Source organism: Dermacentor albipictus, unplaced genomic scaffold (assembly GCF_038994185.2).
Source record: "Dermacentor albipictus isolate Rhodes 1998 colony unplaced genomic scaffold, USDA_Dalb.pri_finalv2 scaffold_26, whole genome shotgun sequence".
NCBI classification, from domain to species: Eukaryota; Metazoa; Arthropoda; class Arachnida; order Ixodida; family Ixodidae; genus Dermacentor; species Dermacentor albipictus.
Window position 1 is genome coordinate 4,143,015 of NW_027225580.1, and position 26,817 is coordinate 4,169,831.

General features: G+C 45.0%; 1 protein-coding gene across 1 annotated transcript; it reads left to right on the top strand.

Moving 5' to 3' along the window:
• LOC139052534 (uncharacterized) lies at window positions 1–25,907 on the top strand. The gene is made up of 5 exons (XM_070529647.1): window positions 1–222; window positions 5,069–5,201; window positions 17,829–17,977; window positions 20,111–20,240; window positions 25,610–25,907. Exons 1-5 carry the CDS (start codon window positions 180–182, stop codon window positions 25,863–25,865), a joined length of 711 nt encoding a protein of 236 aa, XP_070385748.1. The 5' UTR covers window positions 1–179; the 3' UTR covers window positions 25,866–25,907.
• The last annotated feature ends 910 nt before the right edge of the window (window positions 25,908–26,817 follow it).

Here is a 26,817-nt window from a genome sequence, read left to right on the forward strand (position 1 = left end):
ACGCCACCCGACGGGCTCGGCAACACTTCGAAAGTGACGGAGTTACTTTCGTCGGTGTTACTTAACTGCGAACCGCATTTAGGGCCGATAGAAGCTTCGCAGCCCCGAAGTGCTGGGAGAGCGTCTTCGTGTAACACAACACCGCCCGCTTTCGGCTCGGCAGCAGCACTCGGTCGAAAATGTGGAAGGCGACAGCATTCTTCTTCGTAGCGACTTACATGGGTAAGCAATGGCACCTTTTCTTCTTGTCTCGTTTCCTTTCGGGTTTCTTCAATATTTCGAACTGTCTTTTCTTTTTTCGTAGTGTATACAATTCTAAATTCAGCTTTTTTTTCGTAATTCTGTAAATAAGCTGCGATGCAATCAGCTGCGGGCATGATGCCACAGAACAGTGATAAAACTGTACGTAGACAGGCGCTTACCATGCAGCCTCCTGACCACCCCGCCATATCTCCACTGCGTCAAATTCCGCACGAGTTGTCTGAATATTTCGGGTGTGCCTCCCATTATTTGCTTTCTTTTTCTACCACATAGGAAAAAGAAACAAATTGACCAGGGCCGGAATAAAGCAACAATTCTATTCCTATTCTGTTGCTTTCGGCGCTTCGTCTGTGTGCGTCCTCACCATCATCGGCCGGTCGGGAGAGGTGGATGATAAGAAAGGCATAGAATGGTGCGAAAGAAATCGTTACATAATAGTGCCAGTAGGGCACGTATTTTCACATGATTATCTTCTCCGAGTCTATTCATCTTTTAGGATCCATGACGGCTGCTGGCCGATCCCGGCCCCACCGAAGGCATTTGTTGCGCAGCAATAGAAAAAGAAAAATATGAAGGAATTGAAATAGAAAGAATCGTTACAGACTACTCCCCTACATTTCCGTTTAGCGACAACCTCTGGCGTTAATACTCTTGTTTTATATACGATATCATACCACAGGTCACTTCTCACACGTTTGAGCATAGTATTTCTCGACTTTCCCTTGTGGGTACAATATCTCAATAATGTAAAAGGAAAACAAAAATGGGACGTCATAGGATAAGTGGTCGCTATTTCGCCAGTCTTTTGCCGAATTCTCGTGTGCCTTGTATTTATTTTACATCTCATCGTATTCCTTTCGGTTGTGTCGTGAATTTCGATGTGGTAAATCACCTTCTTCGCTGGCGAACAACTAAGGTTCTCTCCTATGGGGATGCAAAACTGAACTCGAGCAATGGCAAGCAAACAAAAAGTTCCTTACTATAAAATGTCGCTGTTCGCTCTAAGAGTCGCCGTAAGTTTTCGAGCGGTTGTCACTTCTTTTACTTGCTGTTATATAGAATACTCGTTCAAGCCGCTAGCTATAAGCAATATTGGAATACCTGCCGTGGTGGCATAGCGGCTATGCTGTTGCGCTGCATGCATGAGGTCGCTCGATCAAGTCCCGGCGGCCGCATTTAGATGGGGGTGAAATGCAGAAACGCCCGCGTGCCGTGCATTGGGTGTTAAAAATCCACTGGTGCTCAAAATTCTTCCGAACTCCCCCACTATATGGCGTGCCTCACCAGATCATGGTTTTGGTACGTGAAACCCCAGAATTCCATTCAGTTACTTTTACAATAGCTATTTGGCTTTAGGTTCGCTAAACGCAAGCGTGGCTTAGCTTAGTGGCATTATAGAACATTTTTCGCGCGCACACACAAAAAAGGACGAACAGAGAGAGGGACAAGAAAGCCTGACTTCACTTGAAGTCCAGCGTCCATGTTGTCCCTCTCTGCTCGTTCTTGTTTTTTTTTTGCGCTGAAACGATTTGTCATAGTGCTGCTCACAAGCAACTAGCTCAGCTGTCCATGCTTAGCTCAGCTCAATGCAGGGGAATGCGAATGTAAAGAGAACGCCAAAAGACGTGGTTCGATCAAAGCGTGCCGTCTTAAGCCTGTCCTGCCCAAGGCATTCAATCAACGCCCAACGTGCCTGTTTTATGTCGACTCGTCTCGTGAGGCTTAAGCGCACATCAGACTCATCGAATAATATCGAAACCTTGGTGGGCTACGAGCTCCTAAGTTGATTCAGGGACCGAATTAGCAAAAGATCTTTCGTAAGTGCTAGTTGCCTGCCGTCTTCAGTAAAGATATGTCCAGCATCCGATTCGCATGAATTGTTTTTCTTAGGAGCAATCCCAGCGTAATTTTTTTCTGAGTATGGGTCGCGCGCTCGTATTTAAAAAAAGAATGTTTGGTGCCAGACGTGGCGTGGCGACTCGTTAATGGCAAAGGTCACTTGCAAACGAATAGCTTTGTGAATTCGGCCACAGGTGAGCTGACAGGAACGGAAATCGTAACTCAGGATTTATCGGCGATCACCCAGAGCAACACCGTAGTCAAGGTGATATTTCGCACTCAATCAACAACCACGGCTGCCGCCGTGCTTACTAACGCTATTTCTTAGCTTACACAAACGTTACATATACCTTATAATAATCACATTGAGAAAGTTGAGGAGTACAATCAACCTCTCTATATGACTTCCATGGATTATGAAAAGGCATTTGATTCAATAGAGAAGCCAGCAGTCATGGAGGCATTGCGCAATCAATGAATACAGGAAGCATACGCGAATACATTTTGAAATATATTCAAAGATTCCACAGCTACCCTAATTCTACACAAGCGGAAAAACTTTTATAATGAAAGGGGTCGGACAAGGAGACACAATCTATGCAATGCTACTCACTGCAGGCTTAGAAGAAGTATGTCAAGCAATTAGACTGTGAAGGCTTAGGTGGGTATCAGTGGCAAATATATAAAAACCTTGGATTTGCAGATGACATTGCCTTGCTCAGGAACACTGGAGATGAACTCCAACAAATGATTGACGACTATAACCGAGAAAGCATAAGAGTATGGTTGAATATTAATATGCAGAAAACACAAGTAATGTTTTATACCTTGGCAAGGAAACAAGAATTCATGATGGTCAGTTAGCCTCCAGAGTCTCTGCAGGAGTGCGGTTATCTAAGTCACTTACTCACAGGGGACCCTGAGCATAAGAAGGAAATTTATAGAAGAATAAAACGTGATGGAGTGCATACGGCAGGCATTATATAATCTTGGCTTGGAGCTCCCCACCGACGTTGAATAGAAATCTGTACAATCATTGCATTCTAACGGTGCTAACATATGGGTCAGAAACTTACAGGTTAGCAAACTCAAGAACAAGTTGAGGACTGCGCAACGAGCGATGGGACGAAAAATGTTTGGCGTAACATAAAGAGACGGGAAGGGAGCCCTGTGAATCAGAGAGCAAACGGGGTTAGCCGATATTTTAGTTGATATTAGGCAAACAAAATGGAAGTGGACTAGCCATGTAGAGCATAGGGCAGCTAACGAGTGGACCATTGGCGGTACAGAATGGGTGCCAAGAAAGAAGACGCTAGTTGAGGACGGAAGGAAATTTTGTTGGGGGATGATATTAGGAAATTTGCAGGCGCAAGCGGGAATCTGCAAGCGCAAGACAGCGATAATTGGAGACCACTGGGAGAGGCCTTCGTCCTGCAGTAGAAATAAAAATTGGTTGTTGATGATGATGATGAATCAGATGGCGTACGCTAGCGAAAAGTACAAAAGGCACAGCAACCCTATTGAATGTAAGGGGCATACTCAGTGAAGAGAACGTTACGTCGTTCAGCAGGCAAGGCTTAGCTTGTGCAAGCGCAGCGATGCGCTTGCAACATTCTAAAAGTGACATGCGTCTAGTTTGAAACGGGCCGTTATCTACACTCACCATTCGTGTTGCAGCAAGCGTGACGTCATATTACGTAAAACAGCTTATTCACACACTTCGTGTGGTATTGTCGTATTCTGAGTGAGGGAGTAACGTCGTTTGACTAGCTGCGCATTCCCACTTGTCCAATATAAACATGGTAACATTAATATGTAACTAATTTAATAATTACCCTATTTGCAGGTTTTAGTAAAAACACAGTTTAGATAATGGCTGCGATTTATCCTAAGTAACAGTAACAACTGCGAACGCTATAAGGTTTTGGTTATTGTTTGTCAAGCTCGAAGGAGCGAACATTAAAGTTCGAACATGTCAAAAGGAGCGAACATGTCATTAAAGTTTACAGTGACAATATGCACTTCATATCAGCACCAGACGTCAGCTGTTACATGGCTTAACATGATACCCAGCGCGGCAGCTACAGCTCGCTCCTGCAAATTTTACTCCACTTGCTCTCGAATTTTGACCTAAAGGAAAATGCTCAAAACATGCGAATTTGGGTGGGGATTGCGGTTATGTAAGGCATAACGAAGCCGTTAATCGCCAGTGAAATTTGAGAATGCGAAACCTGTAAAAGAGAGACCACGTTTAGAAACAGGCTATATTAGATCAAGCTGGTTTCATTATTATACAGCTGTTTACTTTGCGTTGTTGCTTACATGCCATTTTTATCTGGTAATGCATTTAAGGTTTCCTAATGATATCGTTATGGCGGAGGATGCTCGCGTTGTTCTTTCTTTATTTCGGGAACAAATAGCTATTTATCACCGCCATCATCCAATGAGTCCCTGACCCTTGCAAAACTATCACTGAATAAGCAATCCCGCGAATGCGTTCAATCATCCAGGAGTAGTTCCGTTTTGAATCTAGAGTCCAGAGTTTTTGCATCCAAATACTTCGTGACCAGCTCGCATGACCGTAAGAAAAAAAAGTTGGGAAAGCGTTTGTTGCGCCAAGTTTTCGAGAGCTCTGTTTTATAGAATGAATGTAATGGATAGCGATTTTTAATTTGCATTCTAGGACCTAACTATCCGCACTATCTATAGCTCCGATCCTGTCAATGGGGAACACACTACGTATAGTAACGGCATCAGTGCAGCGTATTGTTACGGCGCCATCAAGAGTGGCGCCAGTTGGAAGGAGGCAATTTGACGTGTAGAGGTGGAATCGCTCTCTACAGCCATCTTGTTTATCTGTCATTGTCTCTCGTGTAGATATTGCAAATACATCTTTATATGTGACTTCTGCAACGTAACAATATTATGGAACTCACACGTGCGCTTTCTGCTTTGCCGTTGCATCCAGGCGTCTGTCATTCCCAGCTGAAACCTGGCTGCGATAAAGCGCAGCTTCGCGCCTGTGGTGAGGACTACCTGGTGTATAGCAACAGCACGCGGCTGCCAGAGCCCGACGAGCCCGAGTTTGAGGCCATCTGCGAGTGAGTGTTTTTCGATCGCGGTGCGAATAACCTAAAGGCAATCATTATGTTTTGTTCGTTTCTCTTTTGATTCCCCACTGTCTGTTTCAACATATATACAGGTTTATAGGGCCTTACAGCAGCACGCAATTTCGACGTCGCGGTGCTTTTCTTTGCTATTTATTTATTTATCTCTTTATTTATTTACTTGTTTGTTATACACTACCAACCAAGGGCATTATAGAGGGGAGTGGTTGCAGCAAGGAAACAATGATACCTGAACGTGAAATACAGTGAGGTATAAGAATGAGTTAGAAAGGCTTCCGATTGTACAATTTCAGCAAGTGCTTCACAATTTAGTAAGTAAGTGGTCATAAAAATACGTGACACATACGCACGAATAGTCGGTTATATCAAAAAAATAATAAAAGTAAAGACATCTCATTATACAAAGTTATCTAAAGTGGTTCGAAATATTTGGTTATCATTTAGAGATACAACTTCTGGAAGGTGGTTCCATTCATGGGATGAGCGAGACAGAAAAGAATGGGGAAAAAAAATGAGAGTGACATGCTTCAACACCGAGGTTATTTCACTGGTTCAATTAAAGTGATGTGCACCTTGGTTAAGGAATTAGTCTGTCGCGTAGAGCCGAATGATGGTAGAGCCTGTGGAGAAACTTAAACGCGAGGTTTTACAGTGATATAATAGCGGCGCAAACTCCAGGTTAGTTTTCATAGCAGATATACTTACAATTCTACTATATATAGATGAAATGAACTGAATTATTCTCAAGAAATTCTAATACAATAATTTCCTGAGTAGAATCACACTTAGCACCTGCATACTTAAACTTGGGACGCACTAGTAGTGTTTTAGCAAGGAAGCATTAGCTTTAAAAACGTAGGGGCAGTTAAACAGTTACGACTTTCTTTTTGTTTTCCATGGCTGTTATTATATGTGGAAGAAAATAGGGGAAAACTGAGTTGTTGAAGAGTGCTGCAGGGCAAAGTAATGGACGTTGTTGCTTTGCACTGCAATGTAAAAGTCTACAATCAAAACTTGGCAGAAAGTTTCATAACTGCTAATTCATCTGAGTTATGGTTATTAAACTAGTGTTAGCTGACATTCTTATTGACTGCACTAACTAGAAAATTTATAAAGTTGCCCTAGCAGAGAGAGAGAGAGAGATAACAAGAATATCGGGAGGTCCTGACAGAGTTGCACTAAACAAGTAGGAACTATTTCACTTGTATTCAAATACAAGTCGTAGCTATTCGCGCAACGCTCGCATGTCTTTAAAGATCGACTAGCGTCAGCTGCAGCCCCACTTTAGAGGTTTGGTGACCGCATGTTTTTTTTTTTTGCAAACAATTTCTTTAAACTAGACGGCGTGTTGTGCCTACAAGTTTATACCACTTTACGTATCCGTATAGGAACTGCTGTAGCATATATGTACGGTCAAGAAAAATGCGTGAAACTACCCATTTTACAAGAAACTACGCAAGTATTGTAGGTCCCGTCCTACAGCAGCCTAACGTCTCCGTACTGCGCAATGTAACTGGAGATGAGCGGGAGCTTAAAGAACGCACTTCGCTTCCTGCAGATGAATGTCATTTAGCAGTAAGGTGAACAGTCTTTCATATTCCGTTACAAAAATGTCAAGAACATGATAGTAGGTGCTAAATATTTTTGTGAATCTGCTAAAACGCTCAAATAATGAAAGAAGAGCGACGAAGAACAAGGACGAAAGGAAAGAAGGTTGATTAGGGCGCCTCCGTTTACCTACCCGATTCTTGGGGCAGGGGAACGTAAGTAGGCAAATATAGTTATGAAATTTCGGAGTGAGCGTGCCAAAACAACGACCTAATTATGAGGCACGCTGTAGTGGTGGACTCCGCAATAATTTTTACCACCTGATGTTTCTTGACGTGCACCTAAATCTAAGGGCACAGGCGTCTTTGCATTTCAACTCCCATCAAAACGCAGCGCCCTATAGACCGGCATTCAACCGTTTACCTCGAGCTTAGCAGTACAACGCCATAGCGTCGAAGCAACAGCGGCGGGTGGTACATAAGAAAAGGAAAATTCAATGTTGCACAGGATGAAGTTTAATAAAATAGAATATTTTAAAAAATCACCGCCCGAGCACTGCGTACAGATGGCTAACCAGAGAAGATGAAACGTGAGACCCCGGTGTTTATCACTTGGTTAATCCCGACGTTTCATTAAACGACGGCTTCGTAGGCTGCCGGATCCTTGGTACGCAGTTGCTGCTTGCGCTCGGTTGCACGAGCCTGTTCTTGTGCCTGGGCTGCAGCATCGGCACGCCGAAGACAAGCTCGTTCCCGGTTTTGTCCGCGGCGTTGCTAATCGAAAGCTGCCTGCTCCTCAGGAGTACGTATGACGTGTGGCCTACCCATCTCGGAGCCGCAGAGAAACTGCTGCGCGGGCGCTCGGTTGTGCCGGGGATGGGCGACGTCACTACTGGTGCAGCCAATCACGCGCATCTCTCTTTTTCTTTCGCGCATGCGCATTGTATTGCGCCGGAGGAATTTTCGGCTTGCAGGCGACACGCGGACGAACAGATGGACGAATCAGCTAGCTATATAGAGCTTCGAAACCTCAGCAGTCATGGAGGCATTGTGAAATCAGGGTGTAGACGAGCCGTATGTAAAAATACTGAAATATATCTATCGCGGCTCCACAGCCACCGTAACCCTCCATAAAGAAAGCAACGAAATTCCAATAAAAAAGGCGTCAGAAACGGAGATACGATCTCTCCAGTGCTATCCACAGCGTGTTTGCAGGAGGTATTCAGAGACCTGCATTGGGAAGAATTGGGGATAAGAGTAAATGGAGAATACCTTAGTAACTTGCGCTTCGCTGATGATCTTGCCTTGCTTAGTAACTCAGGGGACCAACAGCAATGCATGCTCAATGATCTGGAGAGGCAAAGCAGAAGGAAGGGACTAAAAATTAGTCTGCAGAAAACTAAAGTAATGTTTAACAGTCTCGGAAGAGAACAGCAGTTTACGATAGGTAGTGAGGCACTGGAAGTGGTAAGGGAATACATCTACTTAGGACAGGTAGTGACTGCGGGTCCGGATCATGAGACTGAAATAATCAGAAGAATAAGAATGGGCTGGGGTGCGTTTGGCAGGCATTCTCAGATCATGAACAGCTGGTTGCCATTATCCCTCAAGAGAAAAGTGTATAACAGCTGTTTCTTACCAGTACTCACGTACGGGGAAGAAACCTGGAGGCTTATGAAAAGGGTTCTACTGAAATCGGGGACGGCGCCACGAGCTATGGAAAGAAAAATGATAGGTGTAACGTTAAGGGATAAGAAAAGAGCAGATTGGGTGAGGGAACAAACGCGAGTTAATGACATCTTAGTTGAAATCAAGAAAAAGAAATGGGCATGGGCAGGGCATGTAATGAGGAGTGAAGATAACCGGTGGTCATTAAGGGTTACGGACTGGATCCCAAGAGAAAGAAAGCGTAGCAGGGGATGGCAGAAAGTTAGGTGCGAAGATGAGATTAGGAAGTTTGCAGGGACAACATGGCCACAATTAGTGCATGGCCGGGGTAGCTGGAGATGTATGGGAGAGGCCTTTGCCCTGCAGTGGGCGTAACCAGGATGATGATGATGATGATGATGATGATGACTATGATGCTACAGCTTCGCTTTAATATCATGTTACATTTATTATAGACTAGGCAAGCGAAGCTTCCTTCCCGCGACACCACCGCCGATTGATTTCCTTCCAGACACATTCGAGCTTAATTACGCCCCATCTCGTCGGAGCTCCCATCTGCGTTGGCGCGCACGATACTAGTGGTCGCGCCATGCGTTTTCCCGATGCAAAATGCAACCTTGTCATCCCGCAAGCCTGGTACACCGTAATAATGTGTCATCCACGACCACAACATACTCGACAACATCGTACGCCGAGCCGGCCCGTAATTTCTACATTTCCGAGCGATTGGAAAAAGATATACAAGTGTTTAAAGGTCCTCCGAACCAAATAACGTACTTTTCTTCTAGCGACGTTTCTTAAATTAGGGAATAAAAGCAAGGCCATAATTATGATTGCTCTTCAACATTTGCATTTTTTTACGTTTGTAACAATGTCAATAAATTAGGCGAAATTGAACCATAGACGATGATTGTCAATGTAAGCGAATAGCCGAACGATTCCAGAAAGCAATTTGCTGTAATGAAGAGACCATCTTATATTTCGTATCTCTTCAAGCTTGCGTTTCCGTGCACACTGTGATGCACTCACTATACATACCTCGAGCTTCCTGTTAGATATCTCTATATTGAGTAAAGTTTGTCTACAATGCTGTAAAGAAATGCGCGAATAATGGTGTGATCGAACCTCTGAGTTTCCATCACAGCATCTAACAAGTCTAACCATGAGGTTAAAATTGTATATATGCTGCCACAGTAGCTCTTTGAAACGTCTGGCGCCAGCGTCGCGTGCTAGTTTCTAGCATTTTTCCAGCATGACAGCTCGCGTTATGTGAGACGTTGGTTACACTGCACTGCTTTCTGGATTGGCCCAAAATACAGTTAGATGCAAGAAAATTGGTAGGGGGGGGGGAGAGAGGGCTCTTTATTAGAAAAACAGAGAATTTTGCCGGCGCGTATATAACCGCTGGCATGCTACTCTGTATAGGGATGGGTAATGGGATTAAAAGATTCCAGATAAGAGTGGGAGAAAAAAAAAGGATAAAAATAAATATGAAATGTCCGACTGGACCTGATACTAATTTTTACAGGTGACATGGCGGGTAAATTTAGGCTTTTGTATAGGAAGGATGCAATTCTTAAAGCTTTCCTATTTGACCAATTTCTGTCAGGTATTTGAACAATAAATCCAAAACCCGTCGCTGTTTCGAAGGGCCGGGCATTGGACCTAAGATGGTCGGTAACGTTAACGGTCCGGGGCAAATCATGTCCATTTGGCGCTCAAAAAATTGTCTCTCGTCGCGGTACGCGGGGCATTCTAGTAATACGTGCTCAATTGTCTCTAAGTTGCGACAGTTATCACAGTATGGGCTAGTGGTAAGTCCTATGCGGTACAGATAATTGTTCGTGTATGCCACGTTCAGTCGAAGACGATGGTACAATGTCTCTAAGTGTCGAGGAAGTGGTCGTGGAATTTTCGGTCTCATTTCTGGGTCAATGTAACGTAGGGAGTTGTCTTGGTGAAGCGGCAGATTCAAGATGCGGTCTTTTTCTTGATAGGCATATTTTTTTGCCATGGTTGAAGCGTCGGCTTTTGTAAAATATGTTCTTCTGAATTTGCGGTATTGGAGTCCATTTCTGGCAGCTTCGTCCGCTCTTTCATTTCCCGAAATGCCGGCATGGCCAGGTATCCACTGGAACTTTATGCAATGCCCAGCAATCTTAGCCCTGTGGTGAAGATAAGCAATGTCAAATGCTGCTGGTTGATTATTGCAACGCTTGTGCCTGTTCCATATACTTTGTTGGGCTGCTTTTGAGTCTGTGAATATCACCCATGTCTTTGTCGGCTGCTGTCGAAGTATATACACAAGGGCCTCCTTAATGCCATAGAGCTCCGCTGAAGTAGATGATGTCGCTCGCTCAAGACGAAACGAGAATCGTTGTCCTGTAGAGGGAACAAAAAGTCCGCATGATGAACGATGTGGAGTTGTAGAGCCATCTGTGAAAATGTGCGTTGCGGCTGCGTATTCTTTGTGCATATATTCTAAAGCTATCTGATAAGTCGCTGCTTGAGGCATTTTCTTTTTCGAACTGATTACAGGTATGTATGGCACGATTTCCAGTGGGGACAGTGTCCATGGTGAAATGTTTCGCGGCATAATTTGTGACGCCTGAGCAGGAATCGAAATAGATATGCTTCCGACGGCCTGCCCAAAGCTGGATGTAGCACGGGTTCTGGAAATATCCTTTAAAAAGTGATTCTTCGTATGAATGACGTGGCGGAGGTGTATCCGAAGTGTCTCCTGCGAACATAGCACTTCCAGAGGCAGGCATCCGGCTTCTGCTACAGTCCCTGAGCGGGACGACCCCTTCGGAAGGCCAAGACATACGCGAAGGCAGTTGTTTCGTGCTGCCTCGAGTTTTCTCTTGCTTGTGGGAGACACTTTGTGCAGGATCGGGAGGTAATATCGTAGTGTTCCGTCGACGTAGGCCTTATGGAGGAGCACCATTGATCGACAGTTGCTGCCCCACTGTGATCCGGCTAAAAATCAGAATACGTGCGACGCCGAGGAAATCTTCTCACTCAATTTTTTCACTTGGGGCGACCATGTGAGGTTCCTATCGATCGTCACTCCAAGAAACCTTTGCGTCTTGACGTATGGAAGGGCGCGACCACCCAACACTAGTGGGTATTTTTCCATACGCCTCCGCGTGAAAGCCATGGCAACGCTTTTGTCGGGGGACAATTTCAGACCCCTTGGATTTAGGTAGGCCGATATATTTGCTAGCGCTCTCTGGAAGCGTTGTTGGGTGGTACTGCGGGAACGCGCCGCACTCCAAATGCAGATGTCGTCCGCATACAGTGTGATTTTGACGCCAGGGGGCAGGTTTCTTTTCAGATGGATGAGGACTAAATTAAATAATATCGGGCTTAACACAGCTCCTTGTGGCACTCCCTTCTCGGCGGCATAAAGCGCTGTGGGGCCATCCGGGGTACACATGAAAAGTTGGCGTCCTTGAAGATAGTCTGCAATCCATGTGTAGAGCCGTCCTCCAAGACCAAGAGTTTCCAAAGCGTCAAGTATCGCTGTATGATAGACCGAATCATATGCTGCCTGAATGTCTAAAAATAATGCAGTAGGTATGTTTCCAGAGACCAATTCCTCTTCAAGTGATGAAACCAAGGCAATGACATTATCAATTGCGGATCTATTTTGCCGGAAGCCATTCATTTCCTCCGGGTAAACTTTTGCAGTTTCCAGGAACCAATTTAGTCGTTTGTAGATCATTTTTTCGAATAGCTTCCCTACGCAGCTAAGCAGAGATATGGGTCTGAAGGAGGCGTAATTCGTTGGCTGCTTTGATGGTTTCAATATAGGAATTACTTTCGCAAGCTTCCATTCCGTAGGAACCTCCCCAGTTATCCATGAGGCGTTGTAGTACTCCAGAAGGCGTAGGCGAGATGTGTGACATAGTTTTGCGAGCGCTTCATAACTCACGCCGTCATGGCCAGGTGATGATCGCTTGTTTACGTCGCTGATTGCTGCCGTGAGCTCTTCGATGGTGAATGGTAATTCTAAGTCAGGAAGGGTAGCTCGAGGTGGACTAGGCTGACGACTTGCAATTTGCCGCAAAGGTTGTGCCCCGTTGGAAAGGAGCTTGCAGTACTGCTCTGCCACCTCTTTCAGGGATGCGCGTTCATGTAATGAGAGGGCGATAAAAGGATAAAGCTGTTGCGGCTCTTTGCGAATGCCTCTGACGACTCGCCAGATTTTGCTCAGCGGTTGTCGTATGTCCAGTGTCCCACAAAAGTCCCTCCACCTTTTTCGGTCCAGTTTGGTGAGGTAACGTCGTATATGCCTTTGTGCCCGTCGACAAGTTCTGAGGTCTTCGATACTCTTAGTACGTAGAGCCTTCCTTTCGGCACGCCTTCGAATGGCACATAACCTTTCAAATTCCTCGTCGTTTGTTGGTGCATTACAATGCTTAGTGGCATAGCGGGTACTTTGTTTGAGGCATTGAGCTATTGTAGGTATTATTTCTGTATTTGTAGTCGAGGCTGTGATTCCTTTGTCTACGGTTGCTGTGTAAGCTTCCCAGTCTACCGACTTCAGTTTCACTTTTCTGGGCGACGTCCGAAAATGAAGGGCAGAGATTAGGATCGGGTAGTGATCACTACCTCGAGTCTCGAAATCTGTACACCATCCGAACATCGGGGCCACTTGACTTGATACGAATGTGATGTCAATGCAGCTAACAGTCGTCGGATTTTTCAGGTACGTTATGCTGCCATCGTTCAAGGGCTCTATATTGTATTTTGCAAAAAGCTTCGCCAGCTTAGCACCCCGACCACATGTATGTGAACTGCCCCAGATCTCGTTATGTGCGTTGAAATCGCCACAAATAATATGTGGCGACTGAGTGTTTGTCAACAAGTTTTCCAATCTGGTCACGTCGAAAGGTGATCCTGGTTCCAAGTAGACGCCGATTAGGGTAAACACTTTGGATGCAATCACTGTGGTTGCGCAAATATATTCGTTCTTGTCATGTGGTGTTACGTCAATCGCAGAGGCAGGTATGTCGTTGCGAAATCCAACGAGCAGTCGGCTAATTCCATTTTGTCGCCTTGAATGATGAAAATAATACCCCTTTATCCTAAAGTGCTCGTCGACGCGAGACTCGGAAATGACTAAAAAAGGGAATCGGTACACTCGCGTAAGATGCTTAAAGTCTGCTAACTTCGAGCGCAATCCGCGAGCGTTCCACTGGAATATAGTACATGTGCGGAAGTGTCTGTTGGTGGACACCGCTTGTGAGACGATTGTTGGCGAAGCCATCGTTGCTACTGCGAAGAATCACGGCTTTGCGCCGTGATTCTTCGGCGCAAATGGTAGGATGTTTCGAAGAAAGTTATTGGTTTTAAAAGCCCACAGCAAAAATTCCGATAATGCAGCTGCTTTGTTCAAGTGCTTGGTCGTAGTGAGGCATGTAGTTGTTGTGTACAACAACTTTGTAATTGACCACAAAAAATAAAGAAAACATCGCGCCCATGTTTCTGCTGGAGGAGACTACTAAAGGAAGTGATTTTTTGTATACATGTGTTCCTAACCAATAATAACACTTAACAAATCAGGAATGTTATTATCATGTTTCGCATTGGAAGAAAAAGCAGTACTCATCTTCGTTTCACACATCTGTAACTACAGTGACTTCTGCATTGCACTGAATTGCCATCGTATACCTCAAGAATATATGCTCTATATTGGGTTGCTGATGTACGAACCCCAACTGACGAATGTTATCGCGTCTTTGTCCGTATTTTATTGTACTCTGTAAACGGGTGTCGCAGCAGACGTTTGCCTCGATTTTGCTGTCCTGAAAGAGGTGTTCGGCGTCAGAGAGTTTCGGGAAACCGCATTCGAGTCTACCCATTGCCATTTCGCAAGCAGACTGAGTGCTGCTGTTCAAAATTTAGCGCTAGCGTCGCAAGCAAGAAAAGAAAGAACACGCAACGCCAATGCAAATAAACCGTTCAGGGAGCGCCGAAGCGACCTTGCGCCCGTATTCTTTCACAAGGGTGGCGCTCTTAACTAAATGCCGTTGCCTGGGCCTGGCCAAGGTTATGGAGTCTATAGCAAAACATCGAGCGCGATGAAAACGCACCTGAGCCGTATAATATTCCCGAGAATCAAATTTGTTTGTCCTCATCGAGGAATTGCTTCTGAGTGCATTCTCACAAACGTTTCATATTCTGTGAAGTGAAATACAGCCGAGTAAATGTATCCATATTCTAGAAACAGTTTTATCGCAGCATGAGCTGTCTATATCCTCAACGTGCGCGCATATGCGCGAAAAACAGTTTTCTTTGTTTCTAACGGACGAAACTCTCCAAGAGCAGGTATGGGGGGTGAACTCCACCACTGGAAAACTGCCGGTTCCGTTGGCTTGACGTGATATGATAACGTGGACACGACGGCCGCGTCGGCTGCTTCGGAAGCGCCGAAGCGAGCTGACAACGAAAGCTTAAAGCCCCACATGCGCTGCGGTTCTGATAAGTGGGGAGGTTTTCCCGCTTCGGGCGCCGGCTTGACAACACTTGAAAACATTATATTATATCTAGTGGCTGCTTTTGAAGTCGTCCAACATGGTAGACTGCTCGGTGCCGCGGTACCGGACGTACGCAACGTAGCCTGGTGTCAGCCGTCACACTCACCCACAGGACAAAACGCTGCGTGAAGCTTGCATTGCGAAACTTATCCCCGTATTGAGAAATGCATCTTAAACTGAAGCTCATGCTTGACTTGATTTAATTGACGCCTGTCACGAGCACACGAAAAGAAACGCAATGAGCAACTTGGGAGCGTTCGAACTAGGCGTCACTTATATCAAGTCAAGCATGAGCTTCAGTTTAAGATGCATTTCTGAATACGACGGTTAGAACGGACAAGCAGCTATCGGCCACAACTCGGGTGTGCAGCAAGCAATTCCGTGAGGAACGTTTCTGATACGGCAACGGGGCTGCGATGTTCCGTGAGTAGCAGAAAGCGTGCACTTAGACTTTTGCCCGCGCGCGCTACCCAGCTAATGTCATGAAGCTCTAGTCTTTGAACTTGTTGATGTTAGACACCGGCAAGTTCACTGGAATGGAAACGGAATGGTAAGAAGCACATTAAAAAGAGGCATGGCATATGCTCATGTTTCTGTTCGCACCAAATAATGAATTTACTAGTTTTGAAAAAAAAGAAGAAACTGAGAAATCCCTCGCTGAGAAGACCGACAACATATAGTGCAATGAGACTGGAGAAATAATAATATTATAACGTCCAGTAATTTACAAAAAACAAGATTGAAACGTCCTGACGACATATCAAAAGCCGCTGTAGGCGCCCAAGTACCATTTATTTCAAACTTATTTTTCAGCTGCTCTGATAGCTTCCACAGAACAATGGTTGCTTGTGTACGGTCAAATGCCCATGCTTCGGCCTAAAGCTGACGGCACAGTGCGAAAACGTGCTCCCAGTGAAAGCGAAACATTGAGCGCGGACATGCATGCAGACGCGCAGACGGACGCTGCGAACCCGTGCAATCGCTACATTGAAGCTTCATTCTTTTATGTTTCAATTTGTTACACTGACAATCCACTATAAGAACATACTTCACTTAGTTTGCTCTCAGCGACTGCCTACCTTTTACGCAAGACGCTGGCGATCGCGCGCAGTGGACGTTCACTGTACGTATTCGGTAAAGAGATAGCCTCTGCAAACCCTTGTGCGCTTTCTGTTTGGCCAAGATTATTAATTTAATAGTAAAAACTTCTGTCATTGCGAGAGTACTTACAGAAATGTCCAGAAGGGTTCACGTGTGTTGTTTTTATTGAGCGCTGACAGCCAAACCTATGAGGAGCGGGCCGCGTTATCCCTCATACTACGCAAGCTAGGTGGTGCGATGAAATTAGGAAATTTGTAGGTGCTATTTGGAATCGGTTGGCGCAGGACAGGCGTAATTGGAGATCGCAGGGAGAGATATTCGTCCTGCAGGGGTACATAAAATAGGCTGACGATAATGATGATGACGACGATGACGACGTTGGCGATGATGATGATGATGATGATGATGATGATGATGACGACGACGACGACGACGACGACGGCGACGACGACGCAAGCGAGGCGCTTCCAAAAGACGGCGACTCCGTAGGTCCTCGTCGCTAATAGGGTTAAAACAGTTTGTGATTTGCCCTTTCCGACGAAAACTACATGTACAGTTTCCTTACCTCTGTATTTTACACGGGCAACGTAATGCACCAGCATTATTCTCGATCTGCTATGTTATGACGGTTTCATCGAACCCAGACCGTGAACCAAAGGTCCAACATTTGAAACGTGAACGCTTATTCATCGCCTATCTTGTTCTCCGTAGTATAAGCAGGGGACATTTTCCGAGAGCACGCATACCTATTACCTGGTAACTCAGAATTGATCATCATCATTTAAGCTTTCGAGACCCAGAAGCTTGATTTGAAGAAATAAATAAAAAGTCTAAAGCGTTGTGTTAGTACTCCTTTAATATACAGCCGGGTGCGATAAAAAAAACTATCGCCGCATTAGTGATCAATTGAGGATGGCAGTTCTGTGAGGTAAGTGCAGTAAATACGCGGTGTCTTTTCAGGGTGAATGACATGGGCCGGGGGTTTTCTAGCAGCAACTCGCAATTTAAGTGGCCGACGTATGTCTTACATCACCTGCTGTGTTTACAGGTCATTACATTACATTGCACTATACAAACTGTACACGCTCATTAGGTCACGTTGATGCGTTACACTCGGTTCCCTACTAGTTCTCATCACCATCGTCGTCGTCATCGTCCAGCGCAGGATGAAGGCCTCAGCCCGATATATTACGTCAAATGCGTTTCCTTCATTTTGGAATTCGTTCTATCACGTTAGTAGGAGCACCGGCTATCTAGAACACACCTGCTAAACTTTTCTTCTAATCTCATCTTACCAGACTCCAGCATTTGCTCACTAATCCTTGATTCCTCCTTTCTCTCTCGTAATGCAACGCCTATGACTTTCCGTTCGAGCGCTCGGTGTGCGGTCCTTAGATTCTTTTCAAGTGCCATTGTTTTACCATCTAAATTTCATCACTGTTTAGTACTGCTACAATGTTCTTATGATACAGTTTTTAAGAAATAAAAAACGGTAGGCTGCTTAGGGATTCGCATCAACTAGCCCGCCAACGCATTGTGCTGCTTCAAAGCGCTTGGCGTTTGCGCTCCGACCCACATTTTCACATGATTAGTGTCCCCTGGGTCTACCTGGCCTTGATAAACGCACTTCTTCACGTGTTCAAGAAGTTGACTCATAATTACATCAATATACAATATATTGTCGACTGTAGCAACTAACGTTTTTCAATTTACAGCTAAGCCGACTACCGTCCATGCAGGTTGTTCCGCAAGCAGGTTGCCTGCACATTCGATTTCTCTGAGAGGTGCCTGGAAAGCGGACTTCCACGCGTCGTGGCATTGGTTGGTATGGAAGCGGCGGGCGATGACTTTGAAGCCGCTTGCACCAAAGGCACTGACGAACACGAAAGTAAGTTCACTCCACCCCGCTGTTACAATGGACCAAGAAGGAGATAGTAGCGCGCACGCGTGCGAACACACATACACACACGCACGCACATGCACCGAGAGCGAAAGAGATAAAAGTAAACGCAAGATAGGGATGGCAACCAGTTGATATCTTCGTTTCGATACTCTCTACTGGGGAAGGAGAAAACGTGTGTGGAAAATTGACAGAAAGGAGAAAAGAAAGCAGACCAAACAAAGCAAATATAGAATAATGTAGGATTGTCTGCGTGACACCGTCACACAGTCTGAACGTGCCACGTAGTCATAAACAATGTCAATGTTCCACTGAGTGAATGAATGAATGAAACCACGTTTATTCCAAATTAGAATGTGCCGAACGCGCTGCGGTGGAAGGGGAGGGGCATTATGGCGCAAGAGGAAGTGTGAGGCTGCCTCCGTTGTATTAACGAACGTCCTGGAGGCAGCTAAGTTGGGTCCGCATGACTCTTGAGGCTGCTGCGGAGTCGATCGCCGACCGGTGGTGCCGCTGGGTCCAGGAGGAACAACAGCAGTGCTCGCCAGAGCTCGATGGCATGGTCCCGAGGCGTGGTATCCACTGAGATATCAAACGCCACACAGTGCACCGTCAGAATTTTTCTAACAATGACACTTGCACAGGCTAACCTTCTCGGTATACGAAACGAATTCTACTTTGTGATAAAACGAACATGCTCAATGATCGGAATGAAAGCGCGGAACAAGCACATGGCACTGATGCGTACCTGACTTATTACCCATAATAAGGCTGTTCTCTTGTCCGTAAAGCTAGACACAATACTTCTTTAGCAGTGCGTTTTGACAGTCTGTGGATGCAATTTATTTCGAAGTGAGTTTAATCAAGACTTCCTTGCCTAAGCTTAGCTGGAAGCACTGGCAGAACAAAAGGAGGGACCTTTTTTTTTTCTCTAAATACTGCAGTCACTCTACTAGCCGACTTCAAGCAGACATCTGAAAGCTTCGGCGGAATGTGGCGAAGTTCCCCTTCTACAAGTGCATCACTCACTGAATAGTAAATTACTAGCACGATAAATTGCACGCAAGGTACTGGTAGCTACTGGCGAAGTTGCTCTGTAATTGTTTTCTCTTATAGAGCATACGATACTATCGCAAAATCAAAGGTCGGCAGTAGATTGGTCCCGTCTTTTGCTGAAGAATTCCTGAAACTAGCACAAGTTTTACTAAGTTCTTCCCTGAAATGTGTTGTCCAAGAAGTTAGACTTGCAATTATCATTACTGCAGGATTCCCCTATAACACACTTTGGGAAAATGCAAATGGCATAGTATGTCGTAGCACATTTCGGTGAGGAATGTGTATATAAAAACAATATTAACCTCACAGTAGTTTTCTTCAATGACTGTGACTTCACTTCTTTACCCCAATTCATCCTTTCGAAAGGTGCCAATTGAAATGCGCATTAGGTAAAATGCGATGGCTCGGTTATCGCTTAAGAGCTTGTTATTGCGTGAATAGTGCATTGGTCTTGCTTCCCTTGGTTTCTTGCTAAAATATTTAACGCTATAAATCAATATCTGTTCACTCACCTACCCATACTCACCATAATAACGATAAGCTGGCCAATATAATTTGGGCAATTGCAAAACGCATGAAAGCCACCTCGTAACTTTGTTCTAGCGTGTTTCGCTACGTGTGCCCTGTGATCATTATTTCAGCTTAACTAGCTGAGCATGGTTTCTTATATGCACTACCTAATATAGCTACTTCTTTTGCTCCTTTTTTTGGTATATTATAAAAGAATTAAATTCTGGTACTTTACGTGCCATAAACACGATCTGATAAGGAGGCACACCGTAGTTTGGGACTCCGGAATAGTTTTAACAACCTAAGGTTGTTTAGCGTGAACCCATTGCGCAGGCGTTTTTGAATTTGGGCTCAATATAAAGGTAGCAGCCATGGCGAGGATCTGATCCCAGGACATTGTGCTTAGCAGCGCTTTCCGGTATACCAACAGTCTCGCAAGACACATGGATATGGGGTGCAGATGTGATGCGATGATGCGTACGTGCGTCTGGGCAGAATCAGCATTGCTGGCGCCCTATCGTTCGCTGTCATACACGCTGCTTTGTGCTTGCGCAGTGTACAAGAACAGCATCAAGTGCATGAACGCAGCCGGGATCAAGTTGAACCAGTGCTTCGAAGTCCTTCGTGATGGCTTGGGTGACAGCCTCGGAGCTCCGCCAAGAAGGACCGTCCACTACACCTGCTGGTAGGTCACGCACTGCGGCTTATTCTTCAATTCGAGGTGCACTGCTAAATGCGACATTGTAGTGTCGTGTGACAACCGCTCTGTAGCCTTCGTTCAAACTGATATAAGAATTGCGTCGTTGCTCTGCCACCCTACGTATGCTGAACTGCTGAAGCTGGGTTGCGTGGCTTCCTTTAGAATTACCTGCACTTATAGTCACCGATGGCGAATCAAAGTGCGCCGTAGCTCAGGTCATCTTAGTTCGCTTACTGCATGTACATACATCGCGAGGTCCGAAGCAAAGTTACTGAAAAAAATACCGAGATACATCCGCATTTCTTTTTTTCATAGTTTACGAACTGATGCTGTAGGCAACAGCCAAAGGGGATCATATATTCGGTCGCAAAATGGGACAGTTACGCGTTATCACTGTGGTCTCTAAACTCTCTGATTCGCCACACTCAGCGCTCTTCCAGTTCTCACTGTCTGCATTGCGATGTGCGTCTACTACCCACCACTCATCGTACTCCACTGAGCGTTAGAGACAAGGTGGCTCTGTTCGCTTTCTGCTACAATGCGGTTCTGTCTTGGTACCAAGAATGCCCTAAAGTAGCCCAACGACTCATTCGAGAAACACTGTGGTGCCATCATAATGTCGAATCGCCCGATGTGTGAGCTGATAACATATACACTTGCATTGCAGGGAGGGGGGTTCATTCTACCTGCCATGAAACGGCTCTGCAAATTAAGTTTGGCCTCTGTTATGCTTAGCTGCTTCGCTAACCTGCGGCGAAGCCACGCATTACTGAAATAGGACCTCGGGCAAGTGACATGCGGTGCTAGAAGTGAAAATTCGGATACAAGGGCTAGACAGAGCTTGGTGAAGCCTAGTATTTGCGACGCCGTATGACTTCCAGGGCTACATGCGCCTACGATTGCATACATGAGGATATGAGCCCCAGCATGTTCATAGATAAATAAAAGCACCTCAAAGTCCTCCAACCCAAGGCTCTCCAGAAATAATGTTTATGTTTACTGCAACACAATTGTATTAGTTTTTTTTTGTTTCAGAAATAAGTAATGCAATCAATGACATTTACAAATGAGTAATCTAGTTATGCGATGAATTGCATAACACCACTCCTTTTGGTAAAACATCTCTCTTTTTTTTTTTACCAGATCACCTGAGATTTTGCAATGTCCACGTAACATACATCGGAAATCTATAGCTATCATTAATTGAGACGACTTTTTTCAGAACAAGCATTTCCAAGAAATAGCGAGATCAAAACTTTCGAGGTGTAAGGCCTCCCATTAATCTACGTGAGCATCGCCTCAACAACGTCACTATTTATGCAGTTTTGAGAGTACTCTCGCGAAAAATCGGGATGGGAAGCCGATGAACTTCAGGAATTATTAGTTACGTAATATAAGCAATGCCGACGCTCTCAGTTGATTCCGTCACGTTTAACGCAAAGATTTCTTCTGCAGTGGGAGAAGACCGCGAACGTCCCTTGCACGTTGTCGGAAATAAAATAAAATTGCACGAATCATGTATCTCTTTACATTGCATTTACTGAAACGGTTTCACAAATCTTCGCCTAACGTAGATTGCAACTACAGCGTCTGTCGTCTTCTAGAAATTAAAATATGATCCTCCACCATCAAGCTGAAGATGTATATATTTGTGGCTCGGTAAAGCGTATCTGGGCCGAAGTTCTTCACGCCCAGCTGCCGAATATTCTCTCATTGGATGCGGCTTATTTTATTATCGAACGTTGCTCCTTTCGTTGTCTGCCGACTTTTGCATAAGAAGGTCAACTTCCGAATGTCAAGGTGCTCAGATGGAGGGTCTTAGACTCAAAAATAAACAAGGTTCACGTATTGTGGCCGATTAAAATACAGCCACATAATGGAGAGGAATGCTCTTTCGAGCTACAGGCGGTACTGCAGCTACCGCAGAAATACGCTGCTATTCGAAGCATTCGTTTGTCAAGCAGCGTCGTGTAAATAGCGCGCTGTTTCGTCTTCACAGGCACTCGCCGTGGTTGCTTAGTGGCTATGGTGTTGTGCTGCTAAGCACGAAGTTGCAGGATTGGATCCCGGCCACGGCGGCCAAATATCAATGGGGGCGAAATGCGAAAACATCCATGTGCTTAGATCTAGGTGCACGGAAGAGAACCCCAGGTGGTCTTCACAGGCGCCCTTATCTCTACAGCTGAAGTAATGAATCTGCTGTAAGACACACCTGGTCAGAAATGCTTAAAATCATGATGTGCAAATTTAGCGGTCCAATAATTGTCGGCTCATTCGACATTCTGAGTACATTGCTCCCAAGCTTAGTGTGCTCGGGATTGCATAACGGGCCCGCGTGCAAAAGCTAGGCATGCCACTGCAGATTTAATTGATCCGCGTTTCTCCATAATAGTAGCATTGTTGTTGTTTTCTAACGTCTAACATCATAAGAAAAACAAAACAAAAAGAAAGCAACGAGAGCTCTGGTGTTTGTAGAGATGGTTCATACGAAAGCGACAGGTGTGGGTTACTTATTACTGCCCTCCCCCACCCTTGTTCATTAGGCAATAGTGACATCCAGATAATACAGCGCCAGCTCGCTCAAGATTGCACTTGAGGGTGCCCTAGAGGCAATCAGTCAGTCAGTCAACAAACTTTATTAAGATCCTAAGGAACTACTAAGTCGTAGTTGCGGGCCGCTCCCACGTTGGGGCCGGAAGACCATGGTCCTCCACCCGTTCGCGGGCCCTTTGGACAGCCCTTAGTTGGTCCTGGGGATCGTCGCTTTTAAGGGCCTCACCCTAGAGGCAATGACGCTCGCGAAAGAGTTACCGTATTCACACAGTAGCACAGAAGCACGTGGACGAAAGAAATAGACGGGACACAGCGCCAGGACACAAGCCATGTGCTTTTGCGCTACTGTGTAAATTATGTCCCGCCGACTACCCCACCAGTCTGTCCTATTTAAACGTTGACCTTAATTACGTGTCCATTATGACATACTGGAAAGCTGCGTGGCTATATGCATCACATGACCAATTTCAGCAGGGCCACCACCAGTGCACGTGTACTGACCTGACTACGTGCTACAGCATCTAATGACCGCGATGCTTCAAACATTACAAATACCTTTTTCCATTCTTCTAACATTGCGTGGTTCAGTTTGCTTTTGCATTGTTCGAGTGCGTTCGACAGAGGGCAAAATTTACCAGCAGCGAAGTTGCGTGCAAGGTTCACGCACTGCGTACGCATAGAGGAAACCTACGGTGTTGTACGGAACGTGGACAACGTCAGTCTCGGCTAGACCGTTCAACTTGTTTCTTACTTTTTACCCCCCCCTCCCATTGCACGAATATTTCATTAAACTTAAGAGGAAGCTTTAGCTCGGGTGCTCCTATCTAAATACATGTAAAAGGAGAATTCGTTTTTCTAGGCAACCACTACACCAAATTTGACGGAGTTTGCTGAATTTGAAAGAAAAACTTAAAATCTAGTGACTGTTGGTTTCGAATTTTCGATTTATGTCGTCAATTTTTTATAAAAATTTGGCGAAAATCGCAAATTTTCAGAAAACGAAACTATCAAGTTTACAACTCCGTAACTCAGCAAGAAAAAGTGATATCGCAATTCTGTGAATTGTACCTGATAGCACATCTAAAGCGGACAAAATTTATATGTTACACATGCACCTCAAGAAATATAATAATATGTATTTACAACTTTTGCAGAACCCTCGTAAACAATGTAACAAATTCACGTAAGATGTAAAATGACATAATATTTGTCCGCTTTGAATGATCTAATGAATACCGTTTACAGAATCGCGATATCTCTTCTTGATGCAGAGCTATTAGTTTGTAAACTTCATGCTTCTATTTTTTTCAAACTTCTGAATTTTTGAAAATCTTTCTAACAAAATTCAAGCCCTAAATCGAAATTCTGCTTCCAACAGTCACTAGAATTCATCTTACTCTCTCAAATGCAACAAATTTCATCAAAATCGGTCCAAGGGTTATCTCAGAAAAACGTTTTTGCGTTTTTACATGTATTTGAATAGGCCGCGTCGGAGTTGGGCCCGAGCTAAAGCTTCCTCTTAAGATGGTCGAGACGAGCCGATAACATTTCGGTCATGCACATGGCACCAGACGATAGCAGACGACCTCAATCCTCGGCGGAGCGTGGAACGTCAGCCCGTGGATAAGAGAAGCACACACACACACAAAAAAAAAAAACATGGCTTACGTGGTACAGTGCGTGGAACCATTCAGCCGGCCTTTACGTATAGAACTTTGAAGTATAACATAGACCACTTATTTTTCTTTTGCCTGCGTAAAGCAACAGGCTTTAGAACCAAGATAAAGACCCGAGTAAACTGTTTTGTAGGCGAGAACTCGAGACGTGGCCAGAAACATTCTTGGGCTCATTCTGAGAAACTACATAAATAATATACGGGGTAATCCTTTTCATGTTTCCCGGAATTTTTTTTTTTTAAATATCGCCAGTGGCATAGAGCGTAATTCTTCTCCTTGAGCTGGATGTTTCCGAAGAGGTGGTCGTTACATGCACTAGAAAGCGAAACATTTATTCAGCTAATTAACAAAATTTTACCAATCAACTTATTAATTAATTACTTCATGGCACATATGGCAATTTACAAATTTTAGCCGGGGAGTTTGCAAGGCGTATCCACTTGAAATTATTATGTAGGATGACGTCAGTTTTGAGATATTGTTTCCCGGAGCGCGGAGCAAAATACAACGACGTTCAAGTTAATTTTGTGCTTCAATGCATAGAAGAGCGCTTTGGTAAAAAGGTTAGTGGAACAACGGCGGATTTTCGCGGCGAGTTTCATGGCGCATATCTAAAAACTGGCGTCGTTCTGGGAACTCATTCCAAGGGATTAGGCCTGGCAATTGCACCGGCTAGAATTAATTAATTGCAGTACGTACGTGTCGCAAAGTAATGAATGAAGAAGTTCATTACTTAATTTTTATTATATAGTTGAATAGGCATATAAATGTCTCGTGCTAGTTATGTCCGTCCCTCTGAATAATCCATCTCAAGGAGAAGAAATATGCTATCGGCCAAAGGCAATTTATTGAAAAAAATTGCAAGAAAACAAGAAAATTATCACCCCGCATGCCTCAGCTTTGGCGGAAACATTTCGACAGCGTTCGTGGGCCTACGTTAAATGTCGTTTTTGTGAAAAAATTTTATATCTGCCTTCCTAAAATTTCAGGTAAGAAATCCCTTAATAATGAATCATTTAAACATGCGCAGTTCTTTGTTGACAGATAACCTAATTGCCTTGAGAACACAATCGCTTTCAATATTGCGAAATGGACCGGTTGTTTTCATCTTTTTGTTTTCTGCAGTACGTATCATGACTTCCTGGACTGCATGGAGCTCTCCGTGGACGCATGTGAACCGGGCTCGAAGGCCAAAGAATACCTGGCTAACGTCATGGATCGCATATACGGACAAATGTTGAGTCTCGTGTGCGGACGGTATACCCGGGGTTCCACTCACTGCCAGGCCCTACCAAAACTACCGCCTCATGCCGGGCCAAAACAGAACCTCATCGACTTGCTCATAGAGATATCGGCTGCCTTCACGAATCCGAATAACTAGGCTGCGTATCCACCGACAATAAATTGCAACTGTTCCTTCCAAGTGCGCCATCTTTGTTTCAGTTATCCATTCTTTTCGCGTTTTTTTTTCTTCTTTCTTCTAGCTATTTCTCTTTATTATGAGCTCAAGGACACCTCGTGTTTGTTGTGTGTTTTGCGTAATGTGGTTGCGGGTGCCTCAAGTGTTACGCAACCATTTTTTTGCGGATCGTATCCCCAAAACTGGCTTCCGAGCAGCAGGTCGGCCAGCTGCCTGACAGGCGGAAAACCAGTTTACTGCCGCGGGCATGCCACGTGAGATGGCAAGGCGGTATACAAACGAAATGTGTTCCCAGTTTTCCTTACTTCTGCGTTTTAGCTTTTGCACTGCCTAAGACGTAAACAAGTGTTAAACGAGCGTGGTCGTGACGTGTGACTAGTTTCTTTGAAGTTTGTCACGCGCTTTACGCGCGCGATACCCATCGCGGAAATTACGCCGGAAGACAATTTAACATTCATTAATCGACCGCGTGGCGTCACCGTCGTTCCTATGGCGTCGTTTCCGGATGTCGGTGCTCCATTAGGCTGCGTTACCATGTTTACGGTCGCCAGATGCACGCGAATAAGCATGCTAGCGGGCGAGATGGATCAAGTTGCTGGCGACACAGTCGCGCCAATGTTTCGAAAGCGTCAAACACCGCCGCCGCCGGTTGGAGGTTCTAGCGACAGGCGTAAACCATAACGTGTCTCTACATATTGCGTGATGGCACAGCTCGCGCGCCGTTTTCCATTTTCGCAGTAAAACAAAGCGATGCGAATAACGCCCGTATTTACGCCGAGACATCCTGGGTATTCACCAGGGGCTGCAAGCTGTACTGCGCGCTGCGGAAACTGCGCACGTTACGCAACACGACAGAAAGTATTTGCTGCTGGAAGCGGTTCTGGCGCGTGCGTGCAGCTTCCAACTTTCCTCC

Coding starts and splice junctions, on each gene's coding strand:
- LOC139052534 (XM_070529647.1), top strand. CDS start 180: ATGTGGAAGGCGACAGCATTCTTCTTCGTAGCGACTTACATGG. Junction 17,978..20,110: donor AGGCACTGACGAACACGAAA/GTAAGTTCACTC, acceptor GTGCTTGCGCAG/TGTACAAGAACAGCATCAAG. Junction 20,241..25,609: donor ACCGTCCACTACACCTGCTG/GTAGGTCACGCA, acceptor TGTTTTCTGCAG/TACGTATCATGACTTCCTGG.